Source organism: Lissotriton vulgaris, chromosome 3_1 (genome assembly GCF_964263255.1).
Source record: "Lissotriton vulgaris chromosome 3_1, aLisVul1.2, whole genome shotgun sequence".
Taxonomy (NCBI): Eukaryota; Metazoa; Chordata; class Amphibia; order Caudata; family Salamandridae; genus Lissotriton; species Lissotriton vulgaris.
Window position 1 is genome coordinate 1,747,928,440 of NC_141689.1, and position 17,057 is coordinate 1,747,945,496.

At 47.3% G+C, this 17,057-nt stretch overlaps 1 protein-coding gene across 1 annotated transcript in view; it reads right to left on the reverse strand.

Moving 5' to 3' along the window:
- Window positions 1–17,057, reverse strand: part of INTU (inturned planar cell polarity protein) — a 438,220-nt gene that overhangs the window by 166,715 nt on the left and 254,448 nt on the right. Inside the window, exon 6 of the mRNA XM_086962184.1 lies at window positions 16,530–16,619. Coding sequence (XP_086818310.1) covers window positions 16,530–16,619 — 90 coding nt within the window. The remainder of the gene's footprint in view (window positions 1–16,529; window positions 16,620–17,057) is intronic.

Here is a 17,057-nt window from a genome sequence, read left to right on the forward strand (position 1 = left end):
TGAATGGCTCAATTTTGCATGTGTTATTGGGACTGCATTGTGCAGTTTTGTGGTGCATCTGTATCAGTTGTGTAAGATCTTAAAATTGAGATATTTCAACTGTGCTTCCCTAAATTCTCCTAACTTTTTGCCTTCAGACCTCCTGTTTGCGGACTTATCTTTTGCTGGCCTTAGGACTCTGCACACTTTACCACTGCTAACCAGTGCTAAGTGCTTGTGCTCTCTCCTTAAAATATGGTAAGACTGGCTTATACCCAATTGGCATATTTAATTTACTTGTAAGTCCCTCGTAAGGTGGCACGCCCTGTGCCCAGGGCCTGTAAACTAAATGGTACTAATGGGCTGCTGAACTGATTGTGCAGCCCACTTAAGTAGCACTTTAAACATGTCCCAGGCCAGCCATTGCAGCATGTGTGTGCAGTGTTTAATTGCCATGTCGATGTGGCAAAATAAACAATTTTATGGGCTCAAACCAACCTTTGTAACACATATAAGTCAACCTTAGGGTACGCCCTGGACAGTCCGGAGAGCAGGGTTCAGTGTATTTAAAAAGTTGGGCATGTATTTTTAAATGTTACATGTCCTGGTAGTGAAAAACCCTTAAATTAATTAATTTTTCACTACTGCAAGGCCTACCTCTCCCATAGGATAACTTAGAGTTATCTTATTACATTTTATAAGTGTAGTTTCCAAATGGGAACAGGTACTCAGTTTATGTTTGGTATCTTTGGAATTGTAATGAAAAATGCTAAGCTATGGCGAAGTTGGATTTTTAATTACAATTTTGTATACATCACTTTTAGAAAGTTAGCATTTTCCTGCCTCAGCATTTTATGCCTGCAGCCTGTTTCTGGGTCACATGGCTGGGGAGTAGTTGACAGTTAGACTTTGTATATTCCTCCTAGACAGCCACACACATTAGGGAGCTGCAGTGTTCCTGGATGGGCCACCATGGCAGGGTGGGAGGGAAGAACTGAACTCAGTCCCACTTAAACTTGAATAGGCTATGTCCTCCCTCAATAGAAAGGGCTGCATATTACCTGTAGCTAGTCTGGAGCCAGGACCAGGAATGCAGGGTACCTGGGCCCTTCAAAAGGCCTGACTCTCATAGCTTCTCCCCACTTCAAAAGTACAAGTGGGTATAAATACTGGACCTTAGACATCAACTCTTCAATACACTTCTGAACCTGTGGATACTCTGTCAGTCAGAAGGTCTGCTGTGCTGCTGTAAGGAGAGCTACTCTGCTAGACTGCTGCTCTGGAGGACTGCTGCCCTGCAGTGCTGCCCGGCTAACCACTTGCATGGGTGAGAATGACCAGACCTGCATCTCTTGAACCGAGACGGACGTCAAGGGTTAATTGGCTGGCCTCCTTATCTGAAGCCTCAGGGACATAAAAGGCTTCCAACAACCCTGCAACTGCACCTAGACTCTACCATCTGTGAGTCTACCCTGCGAAAGAGTGCCACCCCAATTCTGGGTCCTTGGAAGTGGGCCTAAGGAGCCCTACTAGCCTCTTTGGATCCAGTGGAACTAACACATGTCCTCTTTTGCACAACACAACCCCGAGCAGAACCAATGCAACTTCGCTGCGGTGTAGAAAAGACGTGTAGCAAAGACCCGCATTGCCACTGAAGCCCACAACCTTTTCAGAACTGCAGCTGCGCAGCACAACCTCAATGCAGGCCCTCGAATCCCTTGTTGACGGCAGCCAACAATGACCCTGGACTCTGCATCGCAGCTCCTCAGAATTGATGCTCTGCCCCAACTGTGCAATGCATCCTCGACACATGGCTTCGCATCACAGCCTTGCCGCACCTTGGACCCGAGGCATCACTTTAGCTGTGAGGCACATCTTTGACGTTGATCCTCGCAACGCTTTGCAAGCCAGGATTTAAGATACTTTGTTTAGCAGGCCTACCTGGGCCCCTGTAGCCGGTCCTCATCCCATCACTATTGGCATGAACTTGTGACTTTGCTCCAGTGTAGTGTGACCAGATATCCACAGTGGGCGTTTTATGCTTTTTGGCGCCATTTCACTGAAATCTTTTAAATTGCCTATCTCTGGTTTGACCAATTCGATTTGTGTCATTTGGTCTTGTTTTATCTATTACAAAATCACCCTATTTTTCTGACTAGTTGTGGGATTATTTTTGGGTGGCGTTTTCACTTTATTACTGTTTGAAGTGTTGCACAAATACTTTACATATTGCCTCTAAGTTTAGCCTGACTGCTCTGGAAGAAGCTACCAGAGGGTTGAGCACAGGTTGATTTAGGGTTGGCGTGTCCCTCACGCTGACAAGGATGGTGGCTGCTGCTTGACTAGGTCTCACACCTCAGTCAACCAACAACCCAATTTCTTATAGAGGTCATGAAAAACGAGTTCATGTGGTACCATTTTTCTAGCCATTGCAGTCTGGCAGCTGAATGGAGTATCGCTATGAGGAACTTGAGTGAGGACTGTGGCGCATGTGGTAGGAAAGCATTTCCCAAGTTTTACCTTGAGACAAAAATAACTTAAATTGCTGTTTTCAATAGATCCGGAGCGATTATGCAAGAGCAGAATCCAGGGTAAAGCTGAGCAATTTCACAGTGTGTGTGAGAGAGAGAGAGAGGAGAAGCCTTACAGATTCAATATGTCGAGTAGGGAAGAGTCAGATTTATTCCTATGCGTGGCTGTGAAGAGGAAAAACTTCACAATTTGCAGGCTCAGTATAAGGAAATTCTCTGTGAAGGCAAAATTTGAGGAGTGGAGAGGTCTCCAATTTTTAGCATGGGTAGGTACATTTGTTTAATGTCTGTATATTGATATATGGAGACATCCATATCACCTTAGATAACTCTCACTGGCTCCATGTATTGGCTGAATAAGTCTGGGGGAGGAAAGTAGACATCATAAGACAAAGCTTTCTGAGATTTATATCACAATCTTCATCACTTAGGACATTATTTAGAGTTTAACAGACAGGATGCTCCAACAAAATGCGACAGATATCCCATCCACCATATTACAAATGCCATAGGCTATAATGCCCTTGTAAAATGATGGACGGGACATCCATGACATTTGTGGCGAAGCCTCACTTCCACCAAACTGTAGATAAGCCTTTGGGCCTAAGTGTCTGATGGTGGTTAAAGATGAATCTTCCTATGAAAGCTCTTGTTGTCTTCTGGAGTTTGGCAAGACACTGCCATGACTGTTTGATAAGCAAGTAAGTAAACAAACATATACACTTGTCCAGAATGCAGCTAATGTGATCCGAGATTTGTAGTATGTCTTTTTCTACTTTAAAACTAGGACAAACCCCAGATTGTTAGTGGACAAGTAGCTATTCCTTAGACATGACTGAATTCAATTTGTGGTCAGCAAGTAGATGTACACTGGATACAGTACTAATATATAATTATCCATAGAAAATCATTTTTTGATTTGCCTATAACTTTGGCGTCGTTAGACAAATCTTCATGAAATGTTCCTAAAAAGGGCTCTGGTGATTCTTGTTGCACACAGAAAGTTTTGGGTTAATTCGTGAAGTGGGGGCTGAGAAAGATGGGGTTGAATAATGGATGCGTTTGTAGTGTTAATTACAATAGGACCGGTCAACACGCCTACAGCCCGAACCACTGGACGGAATTACATCAAATTTAGCTGAAAGCTAGATTTTGTTCAGGAGATTGTGCTTTCTGTTATTTGGTGTAAATCCACTCAGTGGTTCTTTAGAAATTAAAGTTGACAACTATAGTGATATCTGTGGTCGCGAAGACTTTGCAAAAAAAGATGAGCTTGTGCAGGGAAACGCACAGCTCTGTTTGGCTGCCAACACTTCAACCAGGAAGTGATGGCAGCCACCTTGGGACTCGCTTCACCGAGCCCCGCCCCCCCCAAAAATAGGTGAAAATAAAGAAAAGGGGGAAGGGTAGGAATACCCTGACCCCCAAGTCATGGTCTTGGGGTACTCAAGAAAATAATTACAAAATAAATAAATGTTACAGCGAGGTTGTGACGAAGTCCCGGGAATTTTATTTTTAAAACACAAGCGTGGCTTCCGTGGTTGTGTTTAAAAAAGCCCCCGGGTGAGCCAAGTCCCAGAGGCATATGTACCGCAGCCCAGGGGACCGCCACGTTCCCAGGGCAATGAATTTTTGAAATGCGGGGAAGGTGGGCACGCAACGCCTCTCACAGCCCTGGAGACCGCCACCTCCTCAGAACAATGAATAATGCGCCCACCCCCGCAAGTCTGGGGACCACCACCTCCCTGGTGCAATGTTTGATAGAAGTGTGGGGGGCCCGCACAGCCCTGGGGACCACCACCTCCTTGGGGCAAATTGTAAGAATGGAGGGGGGCAGTCAGCCCCCATCTGGGAGCCCCTCCCCTCCCAGGGGGCTCACAGCGGGGATATAGCTGTTTGCTATGGCTTGGCGGGAGCTTTACCCCTCCCAGCAAGTCAGAGTATTTGGTGTATTATGCAAGGCAATTGGCTATTCGCCATTCATTTTTCTTATTTAACCTGTTATGCATAGCTATCAGAAAAACTATGGTTGAACTGGTCTTTAGGAGATTCTTTTAATTGGACCCGTACTACTGAGTTGACTGCCCTGCTGTATGAAGAACATGGCTATATGTCTACACAATGTCACTGATGTCAAGCCGACCAAAACACATTTGCATACTTCGGTTTCTCCAGCTCAGCTATATTGAACCGCTGGGCTGGAGAAACTGCACAGACTCCCTGGTCTGAGTGGAGATTCTTTCCAGGCTGCTCAGACTGATCCCTGCGCTGCTCTCACATGAGAGCATTGTGGGGATTGCACATGGAGTCTGTCCCAGTGTATGCTGGAACAAGGAAGGGAGGTCGGAGGCGCCTGCAGCTCCAGGTGAGGTATGAGAAAATCATGTGGGATTGAACGTGCAAAGTGACCATTGCTCTTCACCTCCGAATACAGCCAATACTGCTTTGTGAAGGTGTGGGGGGGAGCTAAAGTTGCTGCTTTAAAAATGTTCACAGTGACACACATCTAGCTACAGCCACAGGGTAAGACTTCATCATCTTGCAATGGGCCCGGATTACCTCAGGCAGTTGTTTTATCACCAGAGCATAGGAGATCTCGATACCTAGTATAATCCAGCTGGAAAATGTTCTCTTTTGCACCGCCTTGCCTTTCTTGTTGCCTGTGTACACAAAAAAGAGCTGATCGTCAGACCTGATCTCTTTTGTGCAGCGGATATAACAGCTTATCGCATGCATGGGGTCCAAACTATTTGACTGCTCCACCTCCTTAGTACAGCAGGTCAGTAGATAAAAAGTGAGAAAAGTGATTGATTACCAAAGATGGACTGGAGACACCATTTAAGGAAGGAAAGCCGCCTTCGTTCACAGTAGAAGCTTATCTGGGAAAAGGCATATGAAAGGTAGATGAACATTCAAAGTCTGCGGAGTGTGGTGGACTGAAGTGAGCGCAAATTAAAACACAGTCATAAGTGAGAAACCTCAACAGGCAAACTAAATAAGGGCTCAAATGAAGCACCCATAACAAATGTCAACACCAAATTCAGGTCTGATTGATGCATGACATATGGGACTAACAGAAACAAGTGTATCAAACCTTTCAAAAATCTGGCAAATATCGGCAGTTTATACTAAGGTTGGTTTTGGAGACCTAAAAATGCAGACAAAGCTGCAATATATAACTCGACTATACCAAGTGCATAACCTTCCTGGGCCAAGCATTACTTAAAATTGGATACAATTAGCCAGTCACTTTCAAGGGATCAATGAGAAAGAATCTGGTGCACCAACTAAACACCCAGCGACTGAGCCAACTGCTAAGTGGCTCTCAATAAATATCATAATGCCTGAACAATGCCAAAAAGGAAGACTTAGCCACCCACCTCGATGCTAGCTGCAGCCTCAGCAAGGAACTCTTCAGCATCATCAGAGAGTTCACCAACCCCATGGCAACCGAGTACACCGTAACCCGTCACAGGAGCTCTGCGACACCCTTGCAGATTTACTCACAAAACAAATCGCCACCATCTACAAACACTTTGACTTGCAACCAACCAGCGACAACTTTGATGAACTCCTCAACAGCAGCGACTCCACCTCAAACACTATAATCACTATTTGGGATCAACTATCCCCATAAAACACTGCTACCATCATGAGCTCCATCCATTTAAGAGACCCAGAGAACCCTGCCCCACCCACATGTTCAACCTGGGGAGTAATACCATTAGTAAGGAACTCACCACCATCCTCAGCTCATCCATCACCTCTGCCTCCTTTCCAGGAGGATGGAAACATGCAAAACCTCTGCTAAAAAGAATTACCCCTGGCCCAGAAGAACTCAAGAACTACCAGCTCATCTTCCTACTCCCGTTCCCAGCTAAAGTCCTGGAGTAAGCAATAAACCGACAACTCTCCAAACACCTAGAGATCAACAACCTCTTGGGTCCATCCCAATCGGGATTCTGCGCTAATCACAGCACAGAAACCGCCCTAATTGCAGCCACAGATAACATCCAATCTATTCTACACCAGGGAGAGACCAAAACCCTGATCCTCCTTAGCCTCAATGCAGCCCTTCACACCGTTTCACACTATACCCTCAGACATGGACTCATCAAATAGGGATCCAAGCAAATGCCCTTGAATGAATTGCTTCCTTCCTCACCAGAAGAGCTAAGAATGTTCACCTCTTGCCATACACCTCAGGCCAAAACAACATCATCAGTGGCATTCTCCATGGGTCCTCACTGAGTCCAACCCTATTCAACCCATAAATTCCTCCAGAAGCCATGCTGATAACATCCTATGGTATGAATATCATATCATACGCTGACAACGCACAGGTCATTCTCTCTCTATCCTCAATCCCCACTAACACCAAAACACATTTCCACACATGCATGACCAGTGTAGCCAGCTGGGTGCAAAACAAATGTCTCAAATTCAACACTGACAAAACAGAGGTACTCATCTTCGGGAGCAACACCTCCCCATGGGACTACTTAGCCCAGTCCCACAGAGGACGCCGGAAAACTCGGCATCATACTCGACAACAAGCTCACCATTAAGAAGCATATAAAAGTGGTGTTCTCAGCACCCATCCTACAGAAGTTCAGAGGAGGCCTAAAACATGGATGTTCGAATGACAATTACCAACAGCAGCTCCCCCCAGTGCCTGGATACCTTCATTGGTGATCAGCAGCGCTCTACAAATCGTTGATTGATTGGTTGAATGAGCCTGACTCCGCACCTGGCTATTAACTAATTTTATCCCCGGGAATAGACAGACTTAGTTGTGGGGAAAGCAAAAAGGAACACAGATGGCCCTGCTCAATCTCCATGCTTGCAGATGTAATTCTTTGAGGTAGAGGATGCAGTACCGGGCCCATTGATTGGGAGAGAAGGTCTTCTCTGGAGACAAAGAGGTTGAGCAATGGGCATTGCTGTGAGTGGCAAAAAGGTCCACCTGAGGCATGCTCTACAGGGCAAAGATGTCCTGAATACCCTCTGTATGGGGGCACAAATTGTGGTCAGCAAGATGATGCTGACTGAGGCTGTTGGCTCTGCCACTAAGTGAACCCACCAGATGGTTGGCTACTAGTAACTGTCCCTGTTGGTACGCCTAAGTCCAGCGTCTCAGTATTTCTCAATAGGGAAGGTGAGAGCCCTCCCCCCTTTCTTTTTTATTGACGAACCACATCAAGGTCGTCAAACTGTTGATGGGCGGACTGTGAATGGATGGGGGGGGGGCAGGCTTTGAGCATCAGCCAGTACACCCTGAGATCTAGCAGGCTGACAGGTAACCTCTGCTATTCCCTTGACCAGAGGCCTCTGATCTACAATTCCCTAGTATGCGCCCCAACTGAAGGTAGATGTGTCCATCATCAGAGGGGCCACAGCAGGTGGGGAAAAGAAGGACTTCCCTCAAGACACATTCTCATCTGTTGCCCATCAGATTAATTCTTCTGCAGCATCCCTGAAGATCACAATACTCCTTGATACTGGGACCACTGCCTGTGGAGGCGCTCTCAGGTGCATCGTATGACCAGGGGGATGCAAGAAGCAAACTTATTGAGCAAGCATAAGAGTGTCAGAACTGACTGCCTGCCTAAACATTTGAGTCATATACCAAATGTCCTAGATCCCCAGTGGAGGAGGCAAAGCTCTTAGCAAGGTTGTATCCAGTACCACCCTTATGAACAGGAGGCACTGGGAGGGCTTGAGGTGAGACTGCAATATTCAACAGCAGCAAAGCCATCATTTGCAGGTGGTGCAACACCATCTGTAGGAAACTGGCTTTGAGCATCCAGTCACTCAGGTATAGGAACACTGAAATACACAACCTTCTAAGATGGGATGGGACTGTAACCATCAACATGGTGAAGATTTGAAGTGACAAAGTCAATCAGAAAGAAAGCCCTGCAATTTTTAATACACCTTAAAATGCAGGTACTTGCTGTGTAACTGCAGGGTTGAAAGTAGACATCCTGCAGGTAGAGGGACATCATGCATTTTCCACATCCAGCTCTAGCAAAGCCTGAGCCACTGACAGCATGTTGAACCAGTTCAGGACCAGTTCAAGAGCCTTAGGTCGAAGATCAGATGCAGACTGCTGTTCTTCTTGGGATCCAGGAAGTAATGAGCAAATCATCCCTGTCCCATTTCCTGCTCTGGCACAAATTCTACTACTTCCTTCTGCAGCATGGCCGCTTACGCTGCAAGATTCCCATATGGCCTCCTGAAGTAAAGGTGTGTTGAGGCCGGTTATTGGGGGGTGGGGGGAACAGCTGAAAGCATAGGATTTATCCTTTTTCTAAGGTTTGAAGGACTTACTGATCAGAAGTAAAGGCCGGCTAGGCTCGTAGAAAAGCGGATACCCGTTCACCCACCGACATCATGTGCTACTTCACAAAGGATCTACTGTAGCTTCCCTGGTGGTGCAGGGGAGGAGGAGGAAGAAGAAGAAGGTTGTACTTGACTTCTCTCTGTTCTGTATTGATGGACAAGGGGAGTCTGTTGCTGCTGACCAGCAAGTGCAGACTGACTTAGCCTGAAGCCTTTAGGTCTCTGAAGTGAAAATCCTTTGTTATGGACTGAAGTCCCAGAGGTCTAGCCATGACTCTGCCTTCTTTGAAGGATTTAAGTGCTGAGTCTGCCTTTTGGCCAAAAAGCTGAGAGTGCAGACAGGCATTCCTCCTTAGGCTAACCATGTTGATGTCTGCCCTGATGATCTAATAGGAAGGATCCTGTCCATCCCGGAACTTCATCAGCAAAATGCCCCCTGAAGTGCTCTGGTAGCGGCAGTATCCCAAAGGGCATTAGAGGAGGGTCCCAACAGGCAAGCAGCATTTAATGAGTGCAATGATAGGCTTGGATAACTAAACTCTCTGGAGAGAGATGGAGGGATAAGAAGGCCAGATCTCCAGGAGCTGGGCTGCAGCGTGGTGCTATTGTCCGGGTTAACGCAAGGCATGTTGCTGGCTTAGACCAAGGGTCCTCTACGGCATCAATAATGGCCTCAATAAAGGGAAGTAGGAGCTCCACAGACAGGATATTGACTGCAGGATGTCAGTGAAGGGGTTTGGTCGATATTCCACCAATGTAGGGGGGATTTCAACACTTCAGATGCTTTATTATGCACTGCATGGAAAATATTTGTTTCTAAAGGTGCTGGAGCAGGAGTTGGGTCAATCTCAAAGCCAGGCAAAGTATTCAGTCAACTGGCATTGCAAAGGGGCAGAAGATCCGACGCATCAGAGGAGGGTAACATTTATGTCATCTGTGCCCTCCTGGAAAGCTAGGGACTGTTGGTTCGAGTCTGACCCAAAGAGATCTTGTTTAGTGCCCAGATATTGCCTGTGGGCACTAGCTCTCTCTCCCTGGAGTTCCTCTAAGAGGTGCTGATCCTCTCCTAGAGATCTCAGGGTCCATGAAGAGGTTGTGGAGGAGGTGGTGATGGAGTATCCAGGGCTATCACAAGAGGTATTCTCTTCACAGGGTGTAAAAGTGGTACAAGAAGAGGTTGTGGTTTAGGACCCAGGGTCACCACAGGACGCAGTGCCATTGACAATGCTGAGGGCAGCGCCAGAGGCTGTTTTAAAGTCAGCATTGGGCTTGGCACATGTATGAGCAGATCTGACAAGGAGCCCAGGAGAGGGCTGAAGCCAGGCAGTGCTGGGAGGCAACTGTAAGCAGCTAAAGGCTGAACTTTGAGTGGAGCACCAAATGGTCCCATAGGTGCACCAGAGGGGACTGTCATTCTCCTTCTGAAGGTGGCCGGATCTGTACGCAGCCCAGGAACTCTCGTTACACTGATGACAGTATTGCCCGCAGCACTGAGGGAAGTGTTGTCAGCGCAGGTGTGGTGGCACTGGCAAAGCCTAATGGGACAGTGCCACTAGTTCCACCTAGGAAGGGGATGAGGTGCAAGAAGGTGACTCACCCTTGGCTTTTGAACTCCTGGGTGACGAGGATTGCTTCTTTTGGTGTCTCCCTTGAACACTTGGAAGATGGGAAAGAATGAGAAGGTGACCTCGATCTCATTTGGGCCTGACTTTGGCTGTCTACGACCCCTTCGATCTGTGGTGCAGTCCATGAAGCTCTTGGCCCGCTCTTTGATCGTGTTGTAGTTCATGAGGAGGCAGAGGGAACAAGACAACGAGTTGTGTCTCGGGCCATGACAACACAAATAGTCATCATGTTGGTCTGTGAGGGACCATAATCCTGCACCAAAAATAATTTAGGGAGCAAAATCTCTTCACCTCAGAGTTGAGGCCAGAAGCGCAAGAGTCACGTTGAAAGGGAAGGAAAACATTGAATTGATGTCAGGGTGGGGGCTATATAGCCGTAGTGCTGTCAGTGCTACCCTGCTTCTAGAATCAAGATGGAGCCAGGCCCTACTGGCTCCTGACAGCTATGCCAGAGGTTTCTGGATCCAGTCTGGTGACTGGTATAATCTCTGGTGAGGAATCGAAATTTGCCTAGCTCAGTAACAGTAAGTTTCAATTCTATTAAGGACAAGGAGGCGAGGATTATGCTTTTCCTTCTTCGCTTTATTTACTATATAACTTTTTCAGCAGCCAGAAAAGCAATATAAATTATATTTATTCTAACAGAAAGGAAAAAATCATTTAAGAACATAAGAAAAATTAACAAGTCTGCAACCAGACTACAACTCCCATGAGTCCATAGGGCACAAACAAGAAAAGTAGTCCCTTCATAGTGTTCATAGCATGTAGAAAGTTCCTCCATCTTAGATGTCCTTCCTCTTTCTTCGCACAAATAACGCCACACTGTCACTGGTCCTGTTTGGTATTGCCATTCCCTGAAAAAACCAAGATAAACAACATAAGATTTGCCGAAGTAAACCTTCGGTAAAACTCAAACCTCATTACTCAAGTAGTCACCTAACATTTCTCATAAGAAACAAGGTAGCATGCATTCTGAAGCAAAAATTGACTTACTTAAGCCCATATGGGTGGGTCTGCACAAAATTGTGCCTTGGAAGGGATAATCCTCGCCTCCGTGTACTTAATAGAATTGAAACTTACTGTTACTGAGCTAGGCAAATTTCGATTCTATGTCAGGACCGGAGGCTCAGATAATGCTAGTTCAAAGCTTACTTAGCACCAACTGAGCAACATCCACAACCGGTTTGAAATAAAACCACTTAAAGGTGGAATCTGAAGACCAATCTGCGGCGCGCATCAAATCCTCCAAATGGGCTCCCAGGGAGAAAGCCTTAGACGCCATTGCGCCCCTGTTTGAGTGAGCTCCAAAGGGCTTGGTATCAATACCCGCCTCCTGCATGACCCAGCACACCCACCTGGCTATGGTGGGGGAAGAGACTGCATTATGCGGTTTTCTTAAAGCAATAAGAAGTTGACGTTCGCCCGGAGGGCGAAATTCCAAAGTCATATCTTCAATATGCCTTCAGGCACTGCACTACACACAGCTTAGGGACTTACGCAAAAGCTGGATACAAAATTGTTCTCGAAGAAGACTTAGTACGGCACCCCACCGTAAACGTGACCCCTTCTGGGGAAAAACTCTTGCCGAGACGTCCAGCGCACGCACGTCAGAGACCCTGCAACAGGAAACTAGACATAACAGCCTGGCCAACTTGGTCGAAAGTTCTTTTTAAGACAGGTATTTATTGGGCTGCCAAGACAGAAAGAAATTCAAGACCAGATTGACGTCCCATAGGACCGAAAAGCACGGTTCTGGGGGTAACGAAAGTCGAATATCCCTCAGGAGTCTGCAAACAAAAGTATGTTCTGCCACTCGGGCACCTTCGACCAGGTAATGAGCCGCCGAAATCGCAGAACACACCGGGTTAATGGAACAATAAGCTAGGCCTTCCGTTGCCAATTCTGCCCGAAAATTCAGAATGGGACCAACTCCTGCGACCATGGGATCCAAATCCTGTCGAAAACACCAACGCACCCATTTAGTCCAGGCGGAACGATAACGTTTTGTTGTACTGTTCGCCCAGGCTTTTGATAAGAGGACCTCAAAGGATCCTGAAAGGCCCGGGAGCAACCAACATTGCCGGAGAGCCGCCATGCCATGAGGCGGAGAGAACCCTGGGTGGCAAGGTGATGCTGCTCCTTGTCCGGTTTCAGAAGGAGATGAGGAAACAGGGCGAATAGGATTGGAGAATCCCAAGAAAGTTCCAGAAGAACCGGAAACCAAACTTGGTATCTCCAAAACGGTGTCACAACCACCACCTCTGCCCTCTGGCGGTGGATCTGAGCCTCCGTCTGCACAATCATGGAGAAAGGGGGAAAAGCGTAACTCTGCTCCTGATCCCACTCCTGGAGAAACGCTTCCGTGGCCTCTGCGAGGGGGAGAAGCGCAGGAGCTGGTGATCCAGGTGGGACGCGAAAAGGTCTATTGAGAACGGTCCCCACCGACTGTTCAACCACTGAAAGACTTAAACATCCATTTTCCACTGACTGGAATACTTGAGATGCCTGGAGTGCCAGTCCGCCACCTGGTTGGCTTGGCCCGGCAGATATTTTGCTGTCACATAAATGCGATGACTCAGGCAGTAGTCCCAAAAGTCCTTCGCCAAATTCGCCTAGGCCCAGGATCGAGGACTCCCCCATGTGATTGACGTAACGGACCGCTGAGACATTGTCCATCTTTAACAGGACACAGGAACGAACCCTGTCTCTGGTCCAGCATTGAAACGCAAACGACCCCGCTAGGAGCTCCAGGCAATTGAGGTGCAACGTCTGTTCGTCTAATGACCAGGCGCCACTGGTGGAGAATTCTCCGAAACGGGCGCCCCACCCAGACCTGCTGGCGTCGGATTCTAGAAGTAGGTCCAGGACCGACCCGAAGATCGCCCAGCCGTTCCAGGCTTCCATGTGGGTAAGCCACCATGACATTTCCTCTTTGACTTCCTGAGAGGGGAAACGTTCTGGTCGTCTGACAGACCCTTCCTGAGGTGGTACGACTTCCGGCGCTGTAAGTCATGATAGTGCAGGGGCTCGGAAAGATTGCCTGGATGGAAGAGGAAAGGAGGCCCACCACCCGGGCAATCTGACGGAGTGAGGTATGAGTCTTGGGGATGGTCTGCCGCAACTCGTGCCGAATCTTGCTCATCTTCCGAGACTGCAGATTCATGGAAGAGGGAATTGAATCCCCAACAAAACCCAAGAACACCATGGTCTGAGCAAGCACGAGGACTGACTTGTCTCCGTTGATGACAAAGCCCAACCCTTGCAAAAGGGAAACTGTCTGCTGTAACTGAAGAACCAACTTCTTTGGACATTGTGCCATGAGCAAGATGTCGTCCAGGTAGACAATCATCCGAATGCATCCAAATGCCCTGTCCCCCGAGAAACTCAACCACTGGGTGGAGCACCTTTTGCGCAGCTCCTGCCCCGACCAGCCCCTTGGGAAAAATAGGGCTGAAAGACTCTCTTAATGCTGGACTGGGCCTTGTCAAGCGAGGTGAATGTGGCTACAAATTTGCCCAGTTCCTTGACAAAGGGATCTTTAAAGAGACCTCCCGGTGCCACCGCACCTGCCTCAGAGGAGCCAAATCGCCTAATTTAGGGTCCAGCTTTTCAAAAGCGAACGCCGCCGCTCTGTTGACAGGGCACAATTAGCGTTGCCTTAAAAGATAATCGCCTGCTGAGCCCAATTCGACTGAACGTCGGGGATGTGGTGGAACCTGTCACCTTCACCTCCTCAGCAATATCCAAAATTTTAGTTAGGGGCCTATAGCGTCCAAAAGTTTATCTTGGCAGGAGCGCCAAGAGCGGTCACTACCCTTGCGGGGATCTTTCATATATTTGGCCAAGAAGGTGGCCATCTAGGAGACAAGCTCCGGTGTAAAGGCCACATTCCTGTCCAACGTGCGTCTTGGACACTCCTCCAAAAGACAGCCCCTTGCTTCTTTCTCCAAGGGTTTGCAGAGGCGGCCCACCACAAACTTAGCCACCTTGTCCCCAGGCGCCCAGGCAGCTGACCGGGGATGAATTATCTCATCCGGGTCAAGCATGCCTGTACTGTCCTGCGGCAACGTGGCTGAAGAGCTGGCCGGGCGCGAAGACCGCGAAGACCCCTAATCATCATTTGTATCTGCCAATGACACACCATCATGAGATGGGGACCCTTGCACCGGGATGCAGAAGGGGGTGGAGCAGGAAGTGGCGCAGGAGGGGGGGACAGCAGCTTTCGGGAGAAAAGTGCTCCTGAGGCGCTCGAAGGCATCCTTGTCCACACTCTGCGTGTCTTCAGGCTCGCTCTCTTTACAAACTATCTTGGGTGATGGGGGACTCTCCCTAGGGGTAATGTTGTGCAGAGGGGCCGGGCCCCTAACTGGGAGTACGCCAGCTTAGCGCATTCTGCAACTATGCGGTTGACAAGCGTTCCTCCATAGGTCCCACTACCTCATTCACACATCTGTAGATGGAATTGTCAACCGCCTCAAAAAACTTGTCATCATATGGGAGATATTGCTGAACTTCTTTCAGCTCCATTGTGCTCCATTGTGAAAGCACAGGACTAAACACCTGGGATATTAGCGCTGTGTATAGGGGCAACAGGCAATCTGCCAGCAGCTTCTGGTTGCAGCAAAAAAAACTGGAAGCAAGGCCGGTTGGGAAAGCTCCCACCTTCAATATGGGCAGACCTAAGGACTGCGAGACTCTTAGCGTGGGACAGAACCGCAATCGAGGCTGCACTTGCCTCTAAATACACGCCGGCCCTCCGGACCCTTACGGGGTCCAACCGCCACCTAGCGTGTAAGAACTAAATTATAATGGTGCAGAACCTGCCCGTAGGTGATTGCCGCGGTCGAGCTGCTGTACGGACCCTCGTTGGGGCATGAGAAAAATGTGATTAAGGAGATTATACGGACCCCTCAGGGCGTTCAAGTGTGGCGGCAGGGGGACAAGGCTTACGGTGCTCGTAGCTCTCCCTAGCGGGCTTCAAAGGCACCGGGCAACAAGGAAACCGGCTGTGTAAGGGCGAAAACTCCTGTGGCCATCAGGAATCTGAAAGGTGAAAAATTAACAAAGTTAGCACAGCAATCTCCCACCGGCACAGTCCGATTAAGGAGCTCGTGCTGCGGGGTGAGAACAAACACAACTACGCCAATACGATCCTGCAAAGTAAGAGAGAGATTAAAAATGTGGCTTAGCTGGCTGAGAAGCAGCGAAGAAAGAGGAAGGACACCTAAGATGGAGGAACCTTCTACATGCTGTGAACACTATGAAGGGACTACTATTAGTGGTTGTGCCCTATGGACTCATGGGAGTTGTAGGGACTACTATTAGTGGTTGTGCCCGATGGACTCATGGGAGTTGTAGTCTGGTTGCAGACTTGATTATTTTTCTCATGTTCTTAAATAATTTTTTTCCTTTCTGTTGGAATAAGTATCATTCATATTGCTTTTCTGGCTGCTGAAAAAGTTATATAGTAAATAAAGCAGAAAAGGAAAAGCATAATCTGAGCCTCCGGTCCTGACATAGAATCTGCAGGTAGAAGTATGCATTAGAAGTGCCTTCTTGGCAGTGGTGCGCATTTGTGAGCGATCACCGCCATGGGTAAATCAGAGAATGAAAGCACTCTGACCCATAGTGTCAAGGTCAATGAGAGACCCTCCACAGACAGATTATGCTAGTGATGAACATTCACCAGAAGTCAGACTAATACATATTATCAAATAAGTGAGTGGAAAGCAAAATATCTATAATGAATTCTGCGTCTGCTAGGGTTGAAACATATCATTCTTCATGGAAAAATGAGCCCTTCCTCTTTTTTGTGACAATAAACAGATTGATATAGCAAAAATAGAATGTGTGTCCTCTTGGAGTGACACAATATGAACTGTGCAATCATAAGGCAGCAGTGGTGTAATAGGTAGAATGGGAACACTACAATCATGGCTGTAACCAAGTTCTACATTTATAGGCAATAAATCGCATTACTAATTCTTAACAATGAACAGGAAAATACATTTGTGGTGTCCACAACAAAGAGTGGGAATCATACACTCACCTTCCAGCAGGCAGGCTTATTAAAAACAGCTTTTCTGCTTCTTTCCAGTAAGCCACGTGGCACAGTTTTTCATTCAAAATCAGTGATGAACTAAACCAAGAAAAAGAGCAAACACATTTTAGCGCATGCGTTTTGAGTGAAACTCACATGCAGATCCTATATACGCATGGTGCACTGGGCAGTGTATAAGCCTCAGCGATTTTAGTAGCACTGCGGCAACTAATTGACTAAGAGCTTAGATGGTCAATAGACCATGACATTTCTGACACTAGATGGTAAACTACTTGATTAATGCTTGATTGTTTTGGGAATAGCATAAATTATGGATGTTTGGACGATTTAAGTGGCACTGAGGCACCTTAATGACCAAGAATTTAGTTGATCAATAATGCTTGGCACTTTAAATATTTCTCAGTATTTTAAGAGCCTATATTTTAATGTACAGCATTTTCTACACTACTAGAAGCAAGGGTTATATAGTTATCCATGCGTATTAATGTACTATGGCACCTTAAATACGCTTCAGTG